The 18,432-nt window shown below is 35.5% G+C and overlaps 2 protein-coding genes across 6 annotated transcripts in view; one reads left to right on the forward strand and one right to left on the reverse strand.

The window, feature by feature from the left end:
• Nucleotides 1-7,717: 7,717 nt before the first annotated feature.
• Nucleotides 7,718-12,766, forward strand: LOC100790995 (nuclear intron maturase 2, mitochondrial). 5 transcript variants are annotated; one of them, XR_005888806.1, is made up of 3 exons: nt 7,718-10,290; nt 11,065-11,219; nt 12,106-12,766. XR_005888806.1 is itself a non-coding variant. In XM_041010003.1 (3 exons), the coding sequence occupies exon 1, from the start codon at nt 8,148-8,150 to the stop codon at nt 10,281-10,283; it is 2,136 nt and encodes a 711-aa protein (XP_040865937.1). In that variant the 5' UTR covers nt 7,718-8,147; the 3' UTR covers nt 10,284-10,290; nt 11,115-11,153; nt 12,106-12,766. The 5 variants fall into 5 exon arrangements, 2 of the variants coding, with proteins under 2 accessions (XP_040865937.1, XP_003547325.1); XR_418338.4 differs by having other exon boundaries at nt 11,065-11,153; XR_005888807.1 differs by having other exon boundaries at nt 11,115-11,219.
• Nucleotides 12,767-14,741: 1,975 nt separating this feature from the next.
• LOC100806362 (lysosomal beta glucosidase) overlaps nt 14,742-18,432 on the reverse strand; it is a 6,038-nt gene continuing 2,347 nt past the window's right edge. Inside the window, exons 4-9 of the mRNA XM_041010107.1 lie at nt 17,250-17,354; nt 16,918-17,100; nt 16,154-16,358; nt 15,368-15,860; nt 15,163-15,242; nt 14,742-15,033 (exon numbers count right to left, since the gene is read on the reverse strand). Of these exons, the coding sequence (XP_040866041.1) occupies nt 15,029-15,033; nt 15,163-15,242; nt 15,368-15,860; nt 16,154-16,358; nt 16,918-17,100; nt 17,250-17,354 (1,071 nt within the window). The 3' untranslated portion in view covers nt 14,742-15,028. The remainder of the gene's footprint in view (nt 15,034-15,162; nt 15,243-15,367; nt 15,861-16,153; nt 16,359-16,917; nt 17,101-17,249; nt 17,355-18,432) is intronic.

The raw sequence follows: 18,432 nt of genomic DNA on the forward strand, positions 1-18,432 counted from the left end.
TATTTGATCATTAAGTCATTCCTAACTTCAAACAATAATATGAATGAATACAATATTCAAATCTCTCAGAGAGAGAGAATATACAATTAAGTTTGAATACAACAAACAACTTTGTTAGTTAAGGATTGACTTGGTAGGTTATGAAGTTGAATAATCTAGTGTTTTTTTTTTGTTGTTGTTGATACTTAAGGTAACGTTTATAAGCTTCAGAAAAATATTTGTTGAGTGATTTTTGCGACTTCCTCAAATAATTCAATTATCAACAATTTGTCTTTTTTGCTACTTGTTAAGGAGAGAGGAACAAAAGTACAATATTTTTGCAGCTTTTTGCGCCACTACTTGTATGGCTGATTTTGTTGTTGATAACATACTACATGTCTATGTGTTTGTCATTGTTAAATCATATATTTTATACATGACGAGACATGAGTTTTGTCTCTGATAGTGTTTTATTTTTTTACATTATTTTGGCAAAAAAATGTTAGTTAGAAATAGAGAATAAGAAGTGGGTGTGAACATCTTTTACTTTGTTTGAAAATATTATATGTAATATATGACTTTTGTGATGATAGGTAACACATTTATCACAAGTGACTTGTTTTGACAGTGTATGTAGAAGCAAGCTTCATGATGATGAACCAAACAATTTTGATGATGCCAAAAGCTCAAGTGATTGATTCAAGACTTCAAGATCAAGCATCAAGAATCCAATCCAAGATTCAAGAGAAGAAATCAAGAAGCAACAAGTCAAGACTTCATATAGGATAAGTATTAAAAGATTTTTTCAAAAACCAAATAGCACAGTTTTGTTTTACAAAAGAATTTTCTCAAATTTTCTAAGTTACTAGAGTGATTACTCTCTGGTAATCGATTACCAGTTAACAGTAATCGATTACCAGTGACCAGATTGATTTTCAAAATATTTTCAAATGATTTGTAACGTTCCAAAATGATTTTCAAATAGTGTAATTGATCACACTATATTAGTAATCGATTACAAGTGAATCTGAACGTTGGAATTCAAATTCAATTGTGAAGAGTCACAACTTTTCATAAAATACATTGTGCAATCGATTACACCATTGTGGTAATCGATTACCAGTTAATAGTTTTGAAGAAAAAGTTAAGAGTTATAACTCTTAACATGATTTTCTCAAGTCATAACTATTCCAATGGTTTTTTGACCAAACATGAAGAGTTTATAAAAGCAAGACCTTGGCACGCATTTTACAATCATCAAAAACACATATCTCTTTCAAATCTTTTTTGACCATTGCCCATTGTTTTTCTTTGCAAAAACTCTTGCCAAAAAGCTTTCTAAACTTCGGTTTCAAAACTTTGTTTTTCTGCAAGTGGAAATTCTGCAAAAAAATAAAAGTGTGCTATTTTTTCTTCCTTCTCCCTCTTGCCAAAAGAATTCAAAGGACTAACCGCCTGAGAATTCTTTTGATTCTTCCTCCTCCCTCTGAACAAAAGATTTCAAAGGACTAACCGTCTGAGATATCTTTTGTTTTCCCTTACAAAAATTCAAGGGACTAACCGCCTAAGAATTATTTGTTTTAACACATTGGAGCATACATCCTTTGTGGTACAAGTATAGCATACATCTACTTGGGTTGTAATACTGAGAACAAGAGAGGGTACATCTCTTGTGTTTCAGTTCAAGTAGAGCATACATCCACTTGGTGTTTCAAAGAGAACAAGGGAGGGTACATCCTTTGTGACTCTTTGCTTGTAAAGGATTTTACAAGATTAAAGGAAATCTCAAGAATCGATGGTTACTTGGGGACTGGACGTAGGCACGGGTTGTGACCGAACCAGTATAAATCTTGTATTTGCTTTCTTTTTCCCTACACTCTTTATTTTTCCGCTGTGTATTTTTTAATTTCACTTTACTTTTGTCTAAGTTATTATTTCTGTTCTTTACTTTCTCATAACTTAGCAGTAAAGCCTAATTGAATCTAGTAAAATTAACAAGGATAAATTTTTAATCAGTCAAGACATATTCATAATTAATTCAATCCCCCTTCTTAATTATTTCGAGGCCACTTGATCCAATAGTGTACAAAAAATATAACATTATACAAGGTTTAAACTCACATCTCATTACATTCAATATGTTTCATCAAATTGTGTATGAGAAATTACAACAAAATAATATGATTATGGAAATGTAATCCAATGTGAACAACAACATATGAGCATTTTACTACTAGAAGATGTGATTTTTCATTCCATAAGATTCGAAAAGTAGTGAACGATCTTTCCAAAATTAAACTAAATTTATTGTTAGGTGAGTCAAACATATTTTTAGTTTGGAACAACTAGGAATTATAAATAGCAATTAGAGTGCAATTTATCTTTCTAAGTTTAAGCTTACCAATAAATTATCATATCGTTCATCATGCACAAATATCTTTGCAACTAACAACTCTTGTTTAGTGACATCATCATACTCCAAACATTTTCCTACAACATTTAAAGGAAACTTATGTTGGCTTAGTTGAACAATATGTCCCAACAACTTGTCGATAATAGGCTATTTTTTATGGGTTTTTTCTACCCAGGACATGTTATGATGACATAAGAAAAACACTTTCCTTCAAAGAATGTTTGACTATGCATAAAATCTATAGTCTCTTTACCCACATGAACAAATATTAAAGGAATATCACACTCATATTACCCCATCCACATCTAAATATAACCTTTTTATCCACATGCCAGCGAATAAAGAAAGGAGAATTGAAGGATGAGGCATATAATATCATATGGTGTACAAAAAATATGGTTTATCAAATGCAATGACTGATCCAATAGATTATGTAATGGAACAAGATTAAATGTAAGAAATGAGATCATGTCCTCCAGTGCACAGTACTTACTAAGACAGGTATTAGAGACATTATTCTTATTCTAAGGATGAACACCACAATTATACATGATTGAGTGTTGGAATAACAAAGAGAGTCACTTGAAAGTTACATAAATTATTTGAAGAAATATATTTCGACCAAGATTAATGCAACACCTAAATATGAGTGTCTTAATAGCTAGTCAAATGGTATAACATGGTGCAACCTTATAGGGAGTCTTATGGAAATATAATATGTGTCTAACACTATATATCTTGGGGAAGTTACACTAAGTTGAAGCATAACTTGAAACTTGTGATATACCATGTATGGATTTACATCAAGCAAGGTCATGCTTATTGGGAGATTTTAAAAAAAACTACACTCTTTTTTGACATTATAACCTCGTTGAAGGTAGGAAAACATATTAGATAGAAAACGTTGCTTACAAAATTAAGCACAAAAGGAAGACTTGAAGAGTGTTTTAATGCTACTTGTTATCTATTATGATTTTAAGTGCAATTAACATATAACAACTCAATGTATGTTGCTACACTTTCTAGTATAGACATTTCATAATTGGGTTATAAATTAACATTTTTAATTGTTTAAAATGACAATACAATTGTCTTATTTTGTCAAAATTTGGAACTAATTTTGATGGTTGTTTTATTTAATAAATTATTTAGAGTACTTTAATTTAAAAAAATATATTCATGGTTATTTTTACAAAACAACTATATCAAATATTAAAGAGAAATGTCAGCAATATAATTTTTAGTGTGTTTTCTATTATTGATTGAAATTTATTGAGAATAATAATTTCATGGGTTTTATTTTTTATTTAATGATTCTCTCTCATAATTTTGTAACTTTTAGTAAAGTTTAATTAATAATAAAGTGTGTATTTTTTAAAAATATACTAGAAAATGTGTTGTTAGCAATAAGAGTGTAATCGAGACGACCCAATTTATGAAGTCGATTAATCCAACACAACTACATTTTTAACGAGGTTGGATTGGGTCAATGAGTTGGCTTGGGTTTAAATCAGTTGGCCCAAATATAATTAGGTTGGAATATGGGTTCATGAGTTCCTAACCCAAATATTATAATGACTTAAATATATTTAATATCCCTAATAAATAATTGAATTTTATTTTGAATCCCTAATAAATATTTTCATTGTTTTAAGTCTATGATATATTAAAACTTTATTTTAAGTCCATGTAATCAGTTAAGTAATGATATGACACCATCACAACCATTGATAATGTTGAAATATCAATTTGTAAGATGACACATAATTACTTAACGAATAACAGAGACTCAAGACAAAAGTTTCATTTCAATATATCGAGACTCAAAACAACAAAAAAATTTATTAGGGATAGAATAAAATTCGATCATTAATCAGGAACTTAAAACATATTTAAGCCTATTATAATATGACACATTTACATTATTAGATTCAACATTGGATTTGAAATACATGTAATTTAATATGTTGTTCATATGCTTTGAATTGACTTGATACATATATATTAGTATTTTTCAGGTGTGACTGTGTCTTTTTGTTTTTAGGTAACATAAGATGTTTGACTTTCTTATGCTTATGTTCATGTTAGTTATGTGCAAAATCAATTTAAATATATATAAATATTCATAATTATTTTAAGATGTATGCTAATTTGTTAATTTTTATAATAATATGTCAATATTGATGTGATTAGATAACAATATAAGTCAATATATAACCATTGAACTCATATTTCTTGGTAAAGAGGATAATGTGTTTTTTGCCTTGACCACATGTATCCTATTGAAAATAATCATGTTGAGCATGATAAGACAGTGCATTATGGACGACAATTGCATAATTAGGGCTTGAAATTAATTAAGATGTATGCTTAAGTTACAATTACAAAAATCCCAATCAATCAACATGCTTCGTAATATAGAGAGTTTTTTATGGCAGTAGGAGATAAATAAAAGGAAAAACAACACCAACAAACTACACACAATAAAAGAATGCTTAAAGCATCAACTAAAAGATTATGATGCAGCTCCATGGGAGGGCTCTCCACCTTCGTAAATCAAACTCCAACATTCGAACATTTCTTAGCAAGCAAATTCGAGCAAAAGTTTCCCTCATGTAGCGAGTGCCCAAACTCCAGACTCCATTGTTCCTCTAAGAAATTTCTTATGCTAAGAATAATGGATGCATACTAATGACAATTAGGCACACCCTCCTTGACTATGCTAACAACATTCAAAGAACTAAATATGCAAATAACATCCTTACAATTCATGGCCCACACCATTTCCAGACCTTTTAGCATGGTCACAAGCTTTGCTTTGACAATATCCATCACACCAATATTACCATAGAAACCACTATCCATATCCAGTAGGCCCTATATATGAAAGGCAACTCTCATCAACATGGAGCATCACTTGACTAGCATTGCTTTTCACACAAGTTACCAACCTTGGGCTAGTGGCACACCCCGATATATCACCATATAAGAGAAAAGCCCATTGGACACTTTGAACCAACCTGTTGACGTGGTAAATGATGGCATAAGGTTAGACCTCACGGTTTTGGAAAATAACCACATTCTAAGCCTTCCAAATTTCCCAAATCATAAAAGGGAACATGATCCCTACCTCACACATGTAATCCTAAACCTACTTTTGTCAGTTCATCACCACGACATCAACAAAAAGGTAAGTTGATATGGAAAAAATTCCAAACGTTGTGAACATTACCACATTGCCAAAGGATATGACCAACATCATCACTCATGACACCACATTGGGGGCAACGGTCATTGTTGATGATGTGTCTGATACAGAGGAAGTTCCTAGAAGGAACAACTTGATGCTTATCTCACCAAATAAAAAATTTCACATTTTCCAAAAGAGAAAAGTGTCAAACTCAATAATAGGGGTTAGAAGTAACAAATAAGGTTTGGTTAAGCAACCTGTCATACCTCGACCTAGTTGTGTACTCACCTTAAATATCTTTAGACCACACAATCAAAACTGGACTCGCATGGTGAAGGATCAACCACATCACTGTTATAGAATCTCTAATAGAAGGCGAGATTTCAATATAGAGGTTGCTAAAGTCCCATCCATCAATAGTATAAACATCCCTAATATTTACATTAACAAAATCAACTTTACTGGCCAGAGATGAATCCCTCATCTAGGAATCATACCAAAAGCTACTATCACCCCTTCCAATCTTCAACTGGAAGCCATCCTTAATTACCTCGAAAACATAAGGGAGAGAAGTCATGGTATACAGACCTTTGTATAAGAACAAATCTTCAAATTGGACCCAAGGATACTTGGTAGAAATGAGATGAACCCAAAGCTTATTAGGGTTGTGACACAAGTCCCAAATCAGTTTACCCAAGAGGACAACATCATGAAAACGAGCAATACGAACACCCATACCTCCCTACTTTTTTTTTCTAGTGAGCACATTCCAGTTGACAAGATGAACTCTACGATCAATGCTTCCACTCTAAAAAAATCTTCTCGTCATCATATTAAGGGTTTGGCAAACTCTTTGAGGGCACCCATTGCATGTGCATGGCATAAGTAGGGATAGACGAGAGCACCAAGTTAGCCAAAACCATGTAACCAGCCCTACTTAAAAGACGACCTAGCAAATTGCTTCTTGATTTTCTCCAATAAAGAATAAAAAATGTTCGTGGTAACCCGACCATGAACAATATTAAATCCAAGATATCTCCCAATATTGCTAGAGAAACGAATATTAGAGACATTAGAGAGTTTATTCTGCTTTCCCCCAATAATCCTTTTAGAAGTAAAGGCTTTAGAGAGAGAGAGAGAGAGTTTAGTATAACAAATAATACATTTTAAACTTGAGTGATGGAATTGAGACGGATTCTACCGTGCAAAAGTAAAATAACTTTCGCACAATACAAATATTATTTTTTGTCGTTAGATTTTTTTAACGTGAAATCTATGACTCAAAATTTTCTTTTTTCTTCATTTTTTTCTTTTTTCTTCCTTTTATCAATTTTGTCCCTTGGAGAACCCCTTCCATCTCTTCCCCTCAAAGACCCAACCACTTTCATCTCCACCTTTCTTGGCGTGCGAACCACTGTTATCTTTCTTCACACCGCCCTCCCACACATCTCCGTTGCCCATCATCTTACGAATCTAAAGAAGCCTTATCACAAATCTCTTTTCCCAATATTAGGCTTTGATTGAAACAGATCTGAGTAGACTCCCCTATTCCAACGATCAATCTTGCACACCTCCTTCACTTTTGGCTTCGATGGATGCAGAGGCACATGGCAGTTGGCAAAAGTTTCTCCATTTTTATGATGTGATTTGTAGTGGTTTGCGATTTCCTTCACTGTTCATGGTGAAATTTATGGGGTTCGCGGTAAGTTTTTGTGGTTCGCGATGGTGATATGGTTTCGTTCACCCTTGGATTTGGTTGAAATGAGGCATCAAGACGAGACGAAGGGGGTGGCTGACAACAACTGCACATGATTGTTCGTGTTCACATGCAAGGGAAGATTTCAGAGTGGTTCGTCATTTTCGTCTGGGAATGGATTTCACAGTGCTTGTGTTTAGCCTTTTTTTAAAAAGAATTTGATTTAGATATGCTTCTTGAGTCTAATATTTTGAATTTCTGTCGTTAGCTTTTGTATCTATTTATCATATTTGAAAAAAATTAAATATTATAATTTGATTGTATCTATTTCTCATATTTGAAAAAAATTAAATATTATAATTTGATTTGTGTTGGATTTTTTTTTCAATGTTTGGTCATTGTTGTTTGTTATTTTTTTAAAAGTCATTGATGGTCATGAAGAAGGAATGGTTCTATAAGTGGAAAAGTGGCATTAGTGATAGAGAGAGAAGGAATGACGGAGGATAGGAAGATTAGGGGATTAAAAAAACAAAGTAGTTAAGGATAAATTGGGAAAGAAAAAAAATATTAAACATTGATTTCAAGCGCATCTAACAATTCAAATATAGTTAGGTAAAATGCGATAAATCTTTTGTTTCCCTCACGGTAGAATCCGTAGATTGAAGCACAAGGGAGGGGAGAAAAATAGTATTTTAGCCTTAAAAAAATAAAAAAAATAAAGAAGAAGAAAATATGGAGAAAAGAAAGAGCAAACTCAAAGTCCTAGGAGCATATAACATTAGCCGCAGGGTTTTTGTTGGGTTTTGCTCTTCAACTTTCTTCCTTCAGTCCATTCCCACCCAATGCCCTGAGAGACCCAAAACACCGAAATGCGTCGACGCCTCCCTCGCGTCTCCCACTCCATCCTCTCCAAACCCACCAATAACAACAATCCCCTACGCTTCCTCCCCATCTTCTCTATCCTACACCCTCCTCCTTCCCCCCTTCGCCGCTTCTCCTCCGCCACCCTCTCCAAAGACGACGGCGTCTCCCTCTGCTGCCAGATGTGGATTGACAACTTCCGCCACCCCGACCGCGCCGTCACCAACCTCTCCCCCCTCCTCCGCCGCTTCGACCTCTGGGTCCTCGCCTACCAGAAGGTCGCCACCGACGACACCGGCTCCTACACGCCGCGCTCCTCCCTCCACGCCTCCACTCTTCAGGACCTCCTCGCCCTCCGCAACGCCGTCCTCGACGCCAAGTTCAAGTGGGGCGCCAGGCTCAAGTTCTTCATCAAATCCCCCAAGGACAAAACCGACTACGACTCCCTCTCCAAGCGCAAAATCAAAACCATCCTCACCACCACGCAGCCGGCTCCCTTCCAGGACAGAATTGTCCATGAAGTTCTCCTTATGATCCTCGAACCGATCTACGAGCCGAGGTTTTCGCCAAAGTCGTATGCTTTTCGACCCGGTAGGACGCCCCACACTGTTTTGAGGGTTATTAGGAGAAGCTTTGCTGGGTACTTGTGGTATATAAAGGGTAATTTTAGTGTTTTGTTAGATGGGATGAAGGTGGGGTTGGTGATTAATTCTGTTATGAGAGATGTTAGGGATAAGTTGGTTGTTGATTTGATAAAGGATGCTTTGGTTACGCCAGTGGTTGTTACTACTGTGGAGAAGAAGGAGAAGAAGAAGAAGAGGAAGTATCAGAAGAAGAGGGTGTTGGCTGAGGATGAGCCTAAGCCTGATCCTTATTGGTTGGATACTTTTTTCGGGTTTGCGCCGGAGGAGGCAGAGAGGGTGCCCAATTGGGGGCACTGTGGGGTGCTTAGTCCGCTTTTGGCGAATGTTTGTTTGGACGAGTTGGATAGGTGGATGGAGGGGAAGATTAAAGAGTTTTATGTTCCTTCCAAGAGTGATGTTATATGGAATAGTCCTGAAGAGGAGCAGGGGAACACATCGTGGCCGGAGTTCGTGCCCACGAGTGGGCCAGATAAGACGAGGAAGATGGATTTCCTAAGGTATGGAGGGCATGTCTTGATTGGTGTTAGAGGGCCTAGGGCTGATGCGGCTGCATTGAGGAAGCAGTTGATTGAGTTTTGTGATCTAAGGTTTATGCTCAAGCTTGATAATGAGAGCCTCCCTATAGAGCATATAACCAAAGGGATAATGTTTTTGGATCATGTGTTGTGTAGGAGGGTTGTGTATCCAACTCTTAGGTATACTGCCACTGGTGGTAAGATCATAAGTGAGAAGGGTGTAGGGACGTTGTTGTCGGTCACGGCAAGCTTGAAACAATGTATTAAGCAGTTTAGGAAGTTGAGTTTTCTCAAGGGGGATAGGGATCCGGATCCCCAGCCTTGTTTTAGGATGTTTCATGCCACACAGGCGCATACCAATGCTCAAATGAACAAGTTTTTGTCAACAATGGTTGAGTGGTATAGATATGCAGACAATAGGAAGAAGATTGTGAACTTCTGTTCTTATATCATAAGAGGCTCCCTTGCTAAGCTGTATGCTGCAAAGTACAAGCTTCGGTCACGTGCAAAAGTGTACAAGATTGGTGCTCGTAACCTGAGCCGTCCATTGAAGGAGAAAAAAGGACAGTCTCCTGAGTACCAGAATTTGCTGAGGATGGGTCTTGCCGAGTCAATAGACGGGCTACAATATACGAGGATGTCTCTTGTGCCTGAGACAGATTACTCCCCGTTCCCTAGTAATTGGAGGCCTGACCATGAAAAGTTGTTGCTAGAATACATAAAACTGGAAGATCCAAAAACTTTGGAGGAACAACGGGATTGCATCAGAGAACAAGGTCTTGTTTCACCTCAAGACTATATTTCAAGGCTTGTGTGGAATTACAAAAGGAATTCTCTTCCTATGGACCAGCTGTCCTTAGTAAGGAGCAACGAAAGTGTTGTAGGAAATCAGCATTTGCTAGTTGGCTCAAACCAGGATGACCAGGACCACACAAACAAAGAGGAAGAAAATGATGGAAGGATGAATGCAGCAGCACAAATGTAACACAAAGGTTTTGTAATTTCCACTCACTATTGTATGTTGTCTTTAAATTGGATCTTTCAAGAGGCTTTTGACACATTGAGAATTTTAGATATAGGTCTTTTCATTTAGTCCCCTGATTCCCTCCCTTGCTTGCACAAGTGGTGTTAACCTATTAATATACTTGATCTTTGGGTGGTAAACCACTTTGTCCCTTTTCTTCTGTTCTTTTGCTTTCCTCACCTTCTAACATGAAGAATGGCGACTGTTACACATATAAAAACCATTTATGTACTTCACTCTGTAAATTCAGCTTTTAGTAGAGTTCCTTGACTTGATATCAGAACCTTTGTGGCTGAGAGGTGAAGAGTTTGATACCTGCCACCTCATTCAAGTTGAATTTCAGCATAACATTAAAGAAGGCATGCCCATTGTCCACTTAGCATGCCCAAAAGCGTTTCATGCGAGACAGTGTATTAGAGATACATAAACTATTTATGTGGTTTCACCTATTAGCTTTATCTTTTAAGAAAGTTGACGATCTTGTGATGTGATTATCATGATAATAGGGGTGAAGTGTTTCAAAAGTTTACATAAAATATAGTGCTCTTTGCAATTTTGGGTAGAATTCAATGTTTTACCATTAGGATATTTGCTTCAGTTTCAAGCTTTGGTGCAGTGGTTTCATCTTTGCAAGGTAGTTCTTGATGAACCAACAAAAACCTAAAGGGATAAATTTCTCTATTTCTTGCCTCAATACTTCAAGAGATATACATCATGATATACCTAATGACCATCTTTTCAGTTACCGCCATTACGAGGCAACCAGCAATGATTGTTTGCACTGTATTTCAGATTCAGATGATGGCATGACTTTCATGAGCAGTTAGCATGGTACAATGATAACCTGTTCATCTTTGGTTCAGTTTCCCTATCTCTTAGAGAGCTTTTGAAAAATAAGTAATTATTTCTCTCAAAAAAGGCTATTCCAAACATGCTCTTAGAGGGATGATAATTTATATTTGTGTACCTTTAAAGATAATACTTCCAGCATATATATTGTTAATTTTGTCATTCTTATAAACAGTAGTACTAACGTGATTTCACCAATAGCATCCAATCCTTAGTCATATTGAGAGGGATTTGGCTACATGCATTCTAGTATGCCAGCTATTTTTTTTTATTGGCAAAAATATAAATATATTATAAATAATAGAGAAAGCAGTACAGGTGGTACTGATTTACATACAGCCTAGCAACAAAAGGAGCAAAGCTGTGGTTAACTAATACAATATACAGAACAAGTATTAGGGAACCAAAGCTCTATGTATGCCAGCTATTGTGCTTGATGCTGTATCATGGATTCATGAATCCCTATGTTTTGTAATTTGTAAATCATACTTGAACACTCGGAATGAACTTGTCAGTTTTTTTACTACTGTCTCTCAGTAACTATTAATTAGCCTTTCCTTCTTCCTTGACCCAGCACTAGCTAGCTCCCTCATTCTCTTCTCATTCTTTATTTTAATTTGGCTTTTGGCAGTTCACATTCTTTTAATCCGATATTCATGAGTATATTCAAATTAATATGCATGTTGAGTTTTTTAAAAGTCAGAGTGCATGCATCCTGCTTGTATTTATAGTGAGACTTTATCCCCTCCCCTCCTCTGCTGCATTGGGTTCTGAATTAATACTCTTTCACTTTTAGCATTGGTTTTTTACTTTTCTTGTCAACACTTCACCTTTCTGTCTGACTTTGTATTTGTTTGTCATGTTAGCAGCATTTCCTTGTTGAAACAACTGTTTCACTCAACTGCTTATACTCCTGTCATCTTTCTTTGTTCAGGATGTCAAGTTTTGGAATTAATCGACGCCAAAATGTTACACTTGGCATCTTCGTTGAATCTGTCTTTGATGTTCAATAAACCCTGCTTGTCAGAGAAAGGATACAATAACTGAAGAGTGGAGGGCTCTTACGTGCAGACATCGACTCGGACAAAATATTTAACACTGCCACTCTGCTAGTGAACACTGACTGGGCTATCAGGTGGCAAAAATCCATGCACTTGAAAATGTGGAAAGTAATTCCACATACTGTTCTGGAGTGCTATATCTGTGAGTCCACAGGAAGGAGTATGCAGCTTCCTGTGGGAAGCTAATAAAGCGTGTTCCTTGTGGATGCATAGCCAGCATAGGACAAGGCAAGGTGTGAATGGAACTCCAACAAGATCTTTTCAAATATCATGTTAATTTTGTAAATTGGCTATTTGTTCATATGTGCTTGCCCCAATTCTTTTTTAATGATTTGAGTATACCTGCTACTCTTAGTTCTTGACCACACATTTTATAGTTGTATCTTTTTTTTCACTTTATTTTCTGTACGGGCAACTCAAAAGCTGTAAGAACTTCAAAGCAGTGTACTAAGAAGAAGCTCATTATACTACATTATGAGTTTCTCCTTTGATTCCTCATTTTAAAAAAAATAAATTATAATTTAGTTTTGTAAATTCATTTCCTATGTAGTTCCAGATAGTTTTTTTTTTTATTGTCTATATATATTATATTTTGTTTACTTTTTGTTCCTTTAAACTATCACAATTTTTCTTCTTCTAAATATTATGAGTTTCTCATTTCATCTCATTTTTTTAGAGCCACGTAGAGACTTAACGGAAACCTTGACTTGAATCTAGACTCTAAAATGGCATGTTTTGCAAAAAAAATGTTGAAAATACGAATTAGTGGAAGGATATCAGCTTCTATACAATTGGCCTTACATCCCTTTTATCGTTTTATTTGCCCTTAATATATATCCCTAAGCAGATGTTAAGCTGTGAGCAGTAAGAAGAGATCACGTAGGGTTTAAGAGACCATTGAATTATCATACTTAATGTTCTTCACCAGCTCAATTGCTTAAGCCATAAAATATTTGTGTAGAATCTTTTTGTATTCCACACAAGTCAAATTCTGATGGTGTATTTACAGAAACTTCCGACACGTGTTTGCAGGAAGAGATTGTGTAAAAGTAGAAAGGCCTAATTATATTGGTACTCTCTTGAGCCATAATAGTGTTCTTATGTGATAAAGCGTGAGATGTACCTTTGGGTGAATCCTACAATTTGCGTTATTAGTTATTTACAGTTTGTGTATCGGTACCGGTGTTCCACAACTACTATGGTCTATGGGTTTTCAATCCTAACAGGGTGTTGAATTTGTGATCTAGTAATTGAATCTAATAACATTTGGTCAGTGTATTGGCTTCTAAAGGAGGTCCAGAATACTTGGGCAGTAAAAATTTAGAATAAATTACATTTGAAATTACACACAGCTTATTATCGAAAGAAATTTGGCAATATCACATGTTAATATAATTTACTTAAATTTACTAGGCACCACGCATAAAAGGAATATTGGAATAAATAATAATAGCTGCTTGCACTCAGGTCTTCATGCATATATATGTTCACATCTGATGGCTGATGTCGATTAAAATTTGTGTTTAGGTGTGTGAAAAACTATATAAAATTAATTAATAGATATGATCTGATAATAAAAATTGTATAATTATGAGGCCATTTATGTGTAAGTGTGCATGCAACACTGTTCCAAGAGAAGCATCACGTGTCTTGACAGCTAAGGTACTAGAGTTGCACTAAGAATACAGCGTACCAACTTCTAAGGTTGAGTGATTCCACTTTTTTTTGCTTAGGTTTGGGTATCAATTTAGAGTTCTATAATGGTAAAACTACTTAGCCTATAAGTAAGGAACTACATATAAAGGTACTCTAAAAAAATCATTCACTCTCTGTCAGGCGATGTCTCTGGCACCATTTGCACTTATTTGACATGTTTACAATAATTTCTACTATTAAATATTTAACCAAAACAATTCGAAGTTAAGGGATATCCTAATTTTTTTTCATGAATGATTAATCTTGTATGATGAAACATTCACAGGTAAACAAATGACTTGTATAAAATGACAATGTACGCAGAAACCCCCTAATAAATACTAGGAAGCTGTGATTATATGGGGAGAACTCTAAAAAACCGCCTAATATAAAAGATACCCGTAATAACCTTCATGTTCATTTGAGTTGATCAAGTTAAATTATAAACCCAAATTCATAGGAAACAAAAGATGGAATGAAGAAATTATTTTTGTACCAAAAATAGGTCAAATGATGATACAAGAATGCTCTTTTCAATAAATAACTTACATTAAAATAAGTATTACAGAACTTTAATCAAATATCCACATATCATTTAATTAGAGAACGTAACGACAAGGATGTAAAAAAATTAATCTAAGTTTATTTCAAATTTCAAAAAAAAAAGAAATAGAAAATTGAACCATGAGTTAAGAGCATTTGGCACTAAGTTAGATCAAGCGAAACAAAACGTAAAGGAAAAATAGTACCAATCCTAGAGGACATTTGCTTCCTAATTATTTTGATTTTGGGCTATATACAAAAAAGACTTGCATTTGAAGAATTAATTCCGGTGATTCGAGTAGAGGCACGGAACACAAATCAACATTTTTGCAGTACTCTAACAAATAACTTAACTACTTAACGCCTAGTAGATTTAATACCTAAATAGTCTGATAAACCAAGTTCCAATTATGAAAAAGAATGTGCTCAAATTACTAGTTTATGAATAATAATGTCTCAATGGTATACAATGAATTACACTAGAATAAGACTAAGCCGGGAAGTATCCCAAGTTAGTTCTCTAGCCTCCCGCTCCAATAAAGCTCCCATAAATTGTGCTTAACCTATCAAAGTGAACAATCAACCATTAGTATTCTATACACTGAGGTGCATTAGACATAAAGATTATTTTGTTTGTCACTTGAAAAAAATAATGAACTTTGTTATGCCTACATTTAGAATCACTAACATACCAGGTAAGTATAAGCTGATGATTAGGGTCACTATAATGGTAAATATACAAGCCCTTGCACCAACAGCAGCTGAGGTTGACCTGCAGAATGGATGGTTCCATCAGTAATAAGAGGAGCAACTCTAGTCAAATGAAAAGTAGTTAATGACTAGCAGCATTGATTAATTAACATATAAAAAGCTTTAATAGTTTAAAGGAAAAATTACCTTGCTACCAGGTCCTTGACGGATTCGGTTGTTAGTCCGAAACCAAAAGGAAAAAGAGGATCATAGTGAGGATCCCCAACATTCATTGGGAGTTGATCTACGGATTTGAACCATGTCCTCGCAAGCTTACCAGTGAAACCATAGTCACCAAAAAGGACGTCCGTCATGCCTTGGCCTTCAGTGCCTGGTAACCATGCAGCCACCAATGCATCTATAGAAGAAATGTATGGTTCAATGACAATCGGTCTGCCAGAAATGATGACAACAACACACTTAACAGTCCCACAGACATTGTTGATGACATTTGGGCCAGATTCCATCATTGTAAGTGTCGTACTGTCCCCAGCAGTCTCAGCATAAGGAGGCTCACCAACTACAACAATGGCATATTCGAAGTTATTGGACTTAACAAACTCATTGTCAGGGTTGTCACGAAAGACTACTTCTGTGCTTGTATCAACTGCTGATTTTATGGCATTGAGAATAGTTGTTCCTGTCCAAGGAAAAGAATATTAGTTTCTGCTCCTTTGACATGTATGCAACTACTTGCTATTAGTTAACTAAAAATATGCATGACAAGTTTGGTGAATATTTATAAAAAAAAAAGGCTAGTAACCTTGCATTGCTTCACATATTATATAATTTTGGATAACTTCAAAAAATGCTCATTAACCACTTGTCTTACACATCAAAGTAAATGAGTATACATAAGATCTAGAACTCAGAATCTCATATGCTTCCATAGACCTAGACCTCAGCTTGTTACGATGTCTGAAAGTCACTTACCTCTTGTGTCACTGTTGCCACTGAATCCTTGCCATTTGATTGTCCACCCACCACATTGGTAACCCAAATTATCAGCATGAGATCCAGCAACTAGGATTTTTGGGACTTTCTTTGGAAGAGGCAGAAGAGAAGCACTTTCATTTTTCCCATTCTTAAGCAGCACAAGAGATTTTCTCACTGCTTCCCTTGCTAGGTCTCTGTGTTCCTACTTAAAAAAACATAATCTTATATCTCATGACTTTCAATGTCTCAATTATGCTAGGATATATATTATATTATAAAATACAGGCAACAAGGAATGCCATTAAAAATTAAAATACATACTAAATTTTGTCCTTAAAAATCACTTGCAGGCATCAGATAAATTCAATGCTGTAACGTATATTAACAAAGAATGTAAGGTATATGATGTTTAGTTTCTCAATACAAGTAGGTTCCAACTTTCACGATTTTCATTTTTTTTCCAAAACTGTTATCAACTGAATCTATCAGGCAGAGGCTGGATCATCTTAAATGGGTTGAACAGTAAGAATCCATCCCAAATGGGAAATCATCTGAGATGGTTAGGTCATAGGTGGGTTTGGAAGCAAGGAAGATTATATTCAATGTGGCTCAAGTTATAGAGATCTCTTGTTGTCTTTCGAATAGAATCATCTGAGACATTATTGGGAAGACAATTTCATCAAAATTTTGTTTTTCAATCAAAGGAAAGAGCATGTTGTTTTATATTATTCTGATCGAACTAAATGGTTTGGATGACTCACCTGGCTTCCAAGCTCATTGACTAAGCTGGTATCAGCTAGAGGATTCTCAAAAAGACCCATGGTGAACTTTACAAGCAAAATTCTCTCCACAGCATCATCAATGCGCTCCATTGGAATGATATTGCTCTTGACCAAGAGTGTAAGATCCTGAATGAACTTACCATATTCAAATGGGACCATCACCTGTAATGATTAGTACACAAAAAAACTGAGTTCTATAACCCTACACTGGACTACTTCAGAAAGCATACATTGTTTCACGAGCTACACTCAAGCAGAAATTTTATTCACTCCAGTCCCACGGGCAATTTCAACATAAACAGCGGACTAACCATATCAACACCAGCTTCAATGGAAGCCTGGACAGAGTATGTGTAATTTGAACTGGGTGGTGATGTGAGTCTGTCAATACCTTGCCAATCTGAGATGACAAACCCCTGATAAATAAATGAACAAATTTGTTGTTAGCATCCACAATATAAACCATGTTGCTTAAATCAGGATCTGACAATGGCAAAAAGACAGGCTGTACAATAATAGAACATCAGATTGGTTTATTCTCACACTATACTTGATAATATGGTTCAAACAGCATTATCAAAATAGCAATTTTAATTGCAGCATAAGTTACATGGATTTCTCAAGACTACGACACAAGAAATTTTATAGTAGATCCAATAACAGAGAACATTAAATATAATAGTGCAAATAGTTTATTGATTCTCATTGTTATTCAAAGTGAGTTCCTTTGAGAAATGATTTCATAAAGCTCTTTGGATAACAATAACCTTATCTGGCTGTAACAATCAGCAAATTGTAGAGCTGTCAGCATGTGACAGAAATATCAAATGCTGACCAAATGTTTCACAGGAAATTAGCCCAACACTTTAATATTTGAATTGAATATCAAATGGAATTGACTCACTAATGATGATCAACAATGAAGGCCTTGATCAGTTGCGTATGAAATGTATAAAACAAATATATTATGGACTAGTGAAAATAAATAGGATATACTTCCAATTGGAAAGATGGCAAGCAGCTAGATGAAGTGTGCAAGCCATTTTCTTAGGTCATCAATTGGCAGTTGATATGGATACAACATTCACTACAGAAAACTAAGGATAGAATATCTTTAGTTTTCGGGATTTTTCTTTTTTTTTTGGGGGGGGGGGGAGGGGGGGCGGGGGGGGGGCCCCACAATGAAACCCCCCAGAAGAATTTGAAAAATTGGGTGAATTCCTGGTTAAATTCCCATTTGGGGCTTTAAAAAAATTTAAAACCAGGGCTATGCCCCATCCAAAGAAACAAGCCACTATCAGGGTCTTGTGGTGGCATGGTCAAATCATGGTGGGGCGGGGTCCCCCCCTGGCTGGGGCTGTTTTTCCTTCCAGAAGGGAAAATAGGATAATCCAACAAAGCCTTACCGTAAAAAGCATTTGGGAGCTGCTTCCCTTGCCTAAAAAAAATGTACCTCCGCATTTATAATGGGTGAGAAAAGAATACAAAGAAGCC

This window comes from Glycine max, chromosome 15 (genome assembly GCF_000004515.6).
Source record: "Glycine max cultivar Williams 82 chromosome 15, Glycine_max_v4.0, whole genome shotgun sequence".
Taxonomy (NCBI): domain Eukaryota; kingdom Viridiplantae; phylum Streptophyta; class Magnoliopsida; order Fabales; family Fabaceae; genus Glycine; species Glycine max.

What these genes read in the sequence shown, in the direction of transcription:
- LOC100790995 (XM_041010003.1), top strand. Translation starts at nt 8,148, where the DNA reads ATGCGTCGACGCCTCCCTCGCGTCTCCCACTCCATCCTCTCCAAACCC.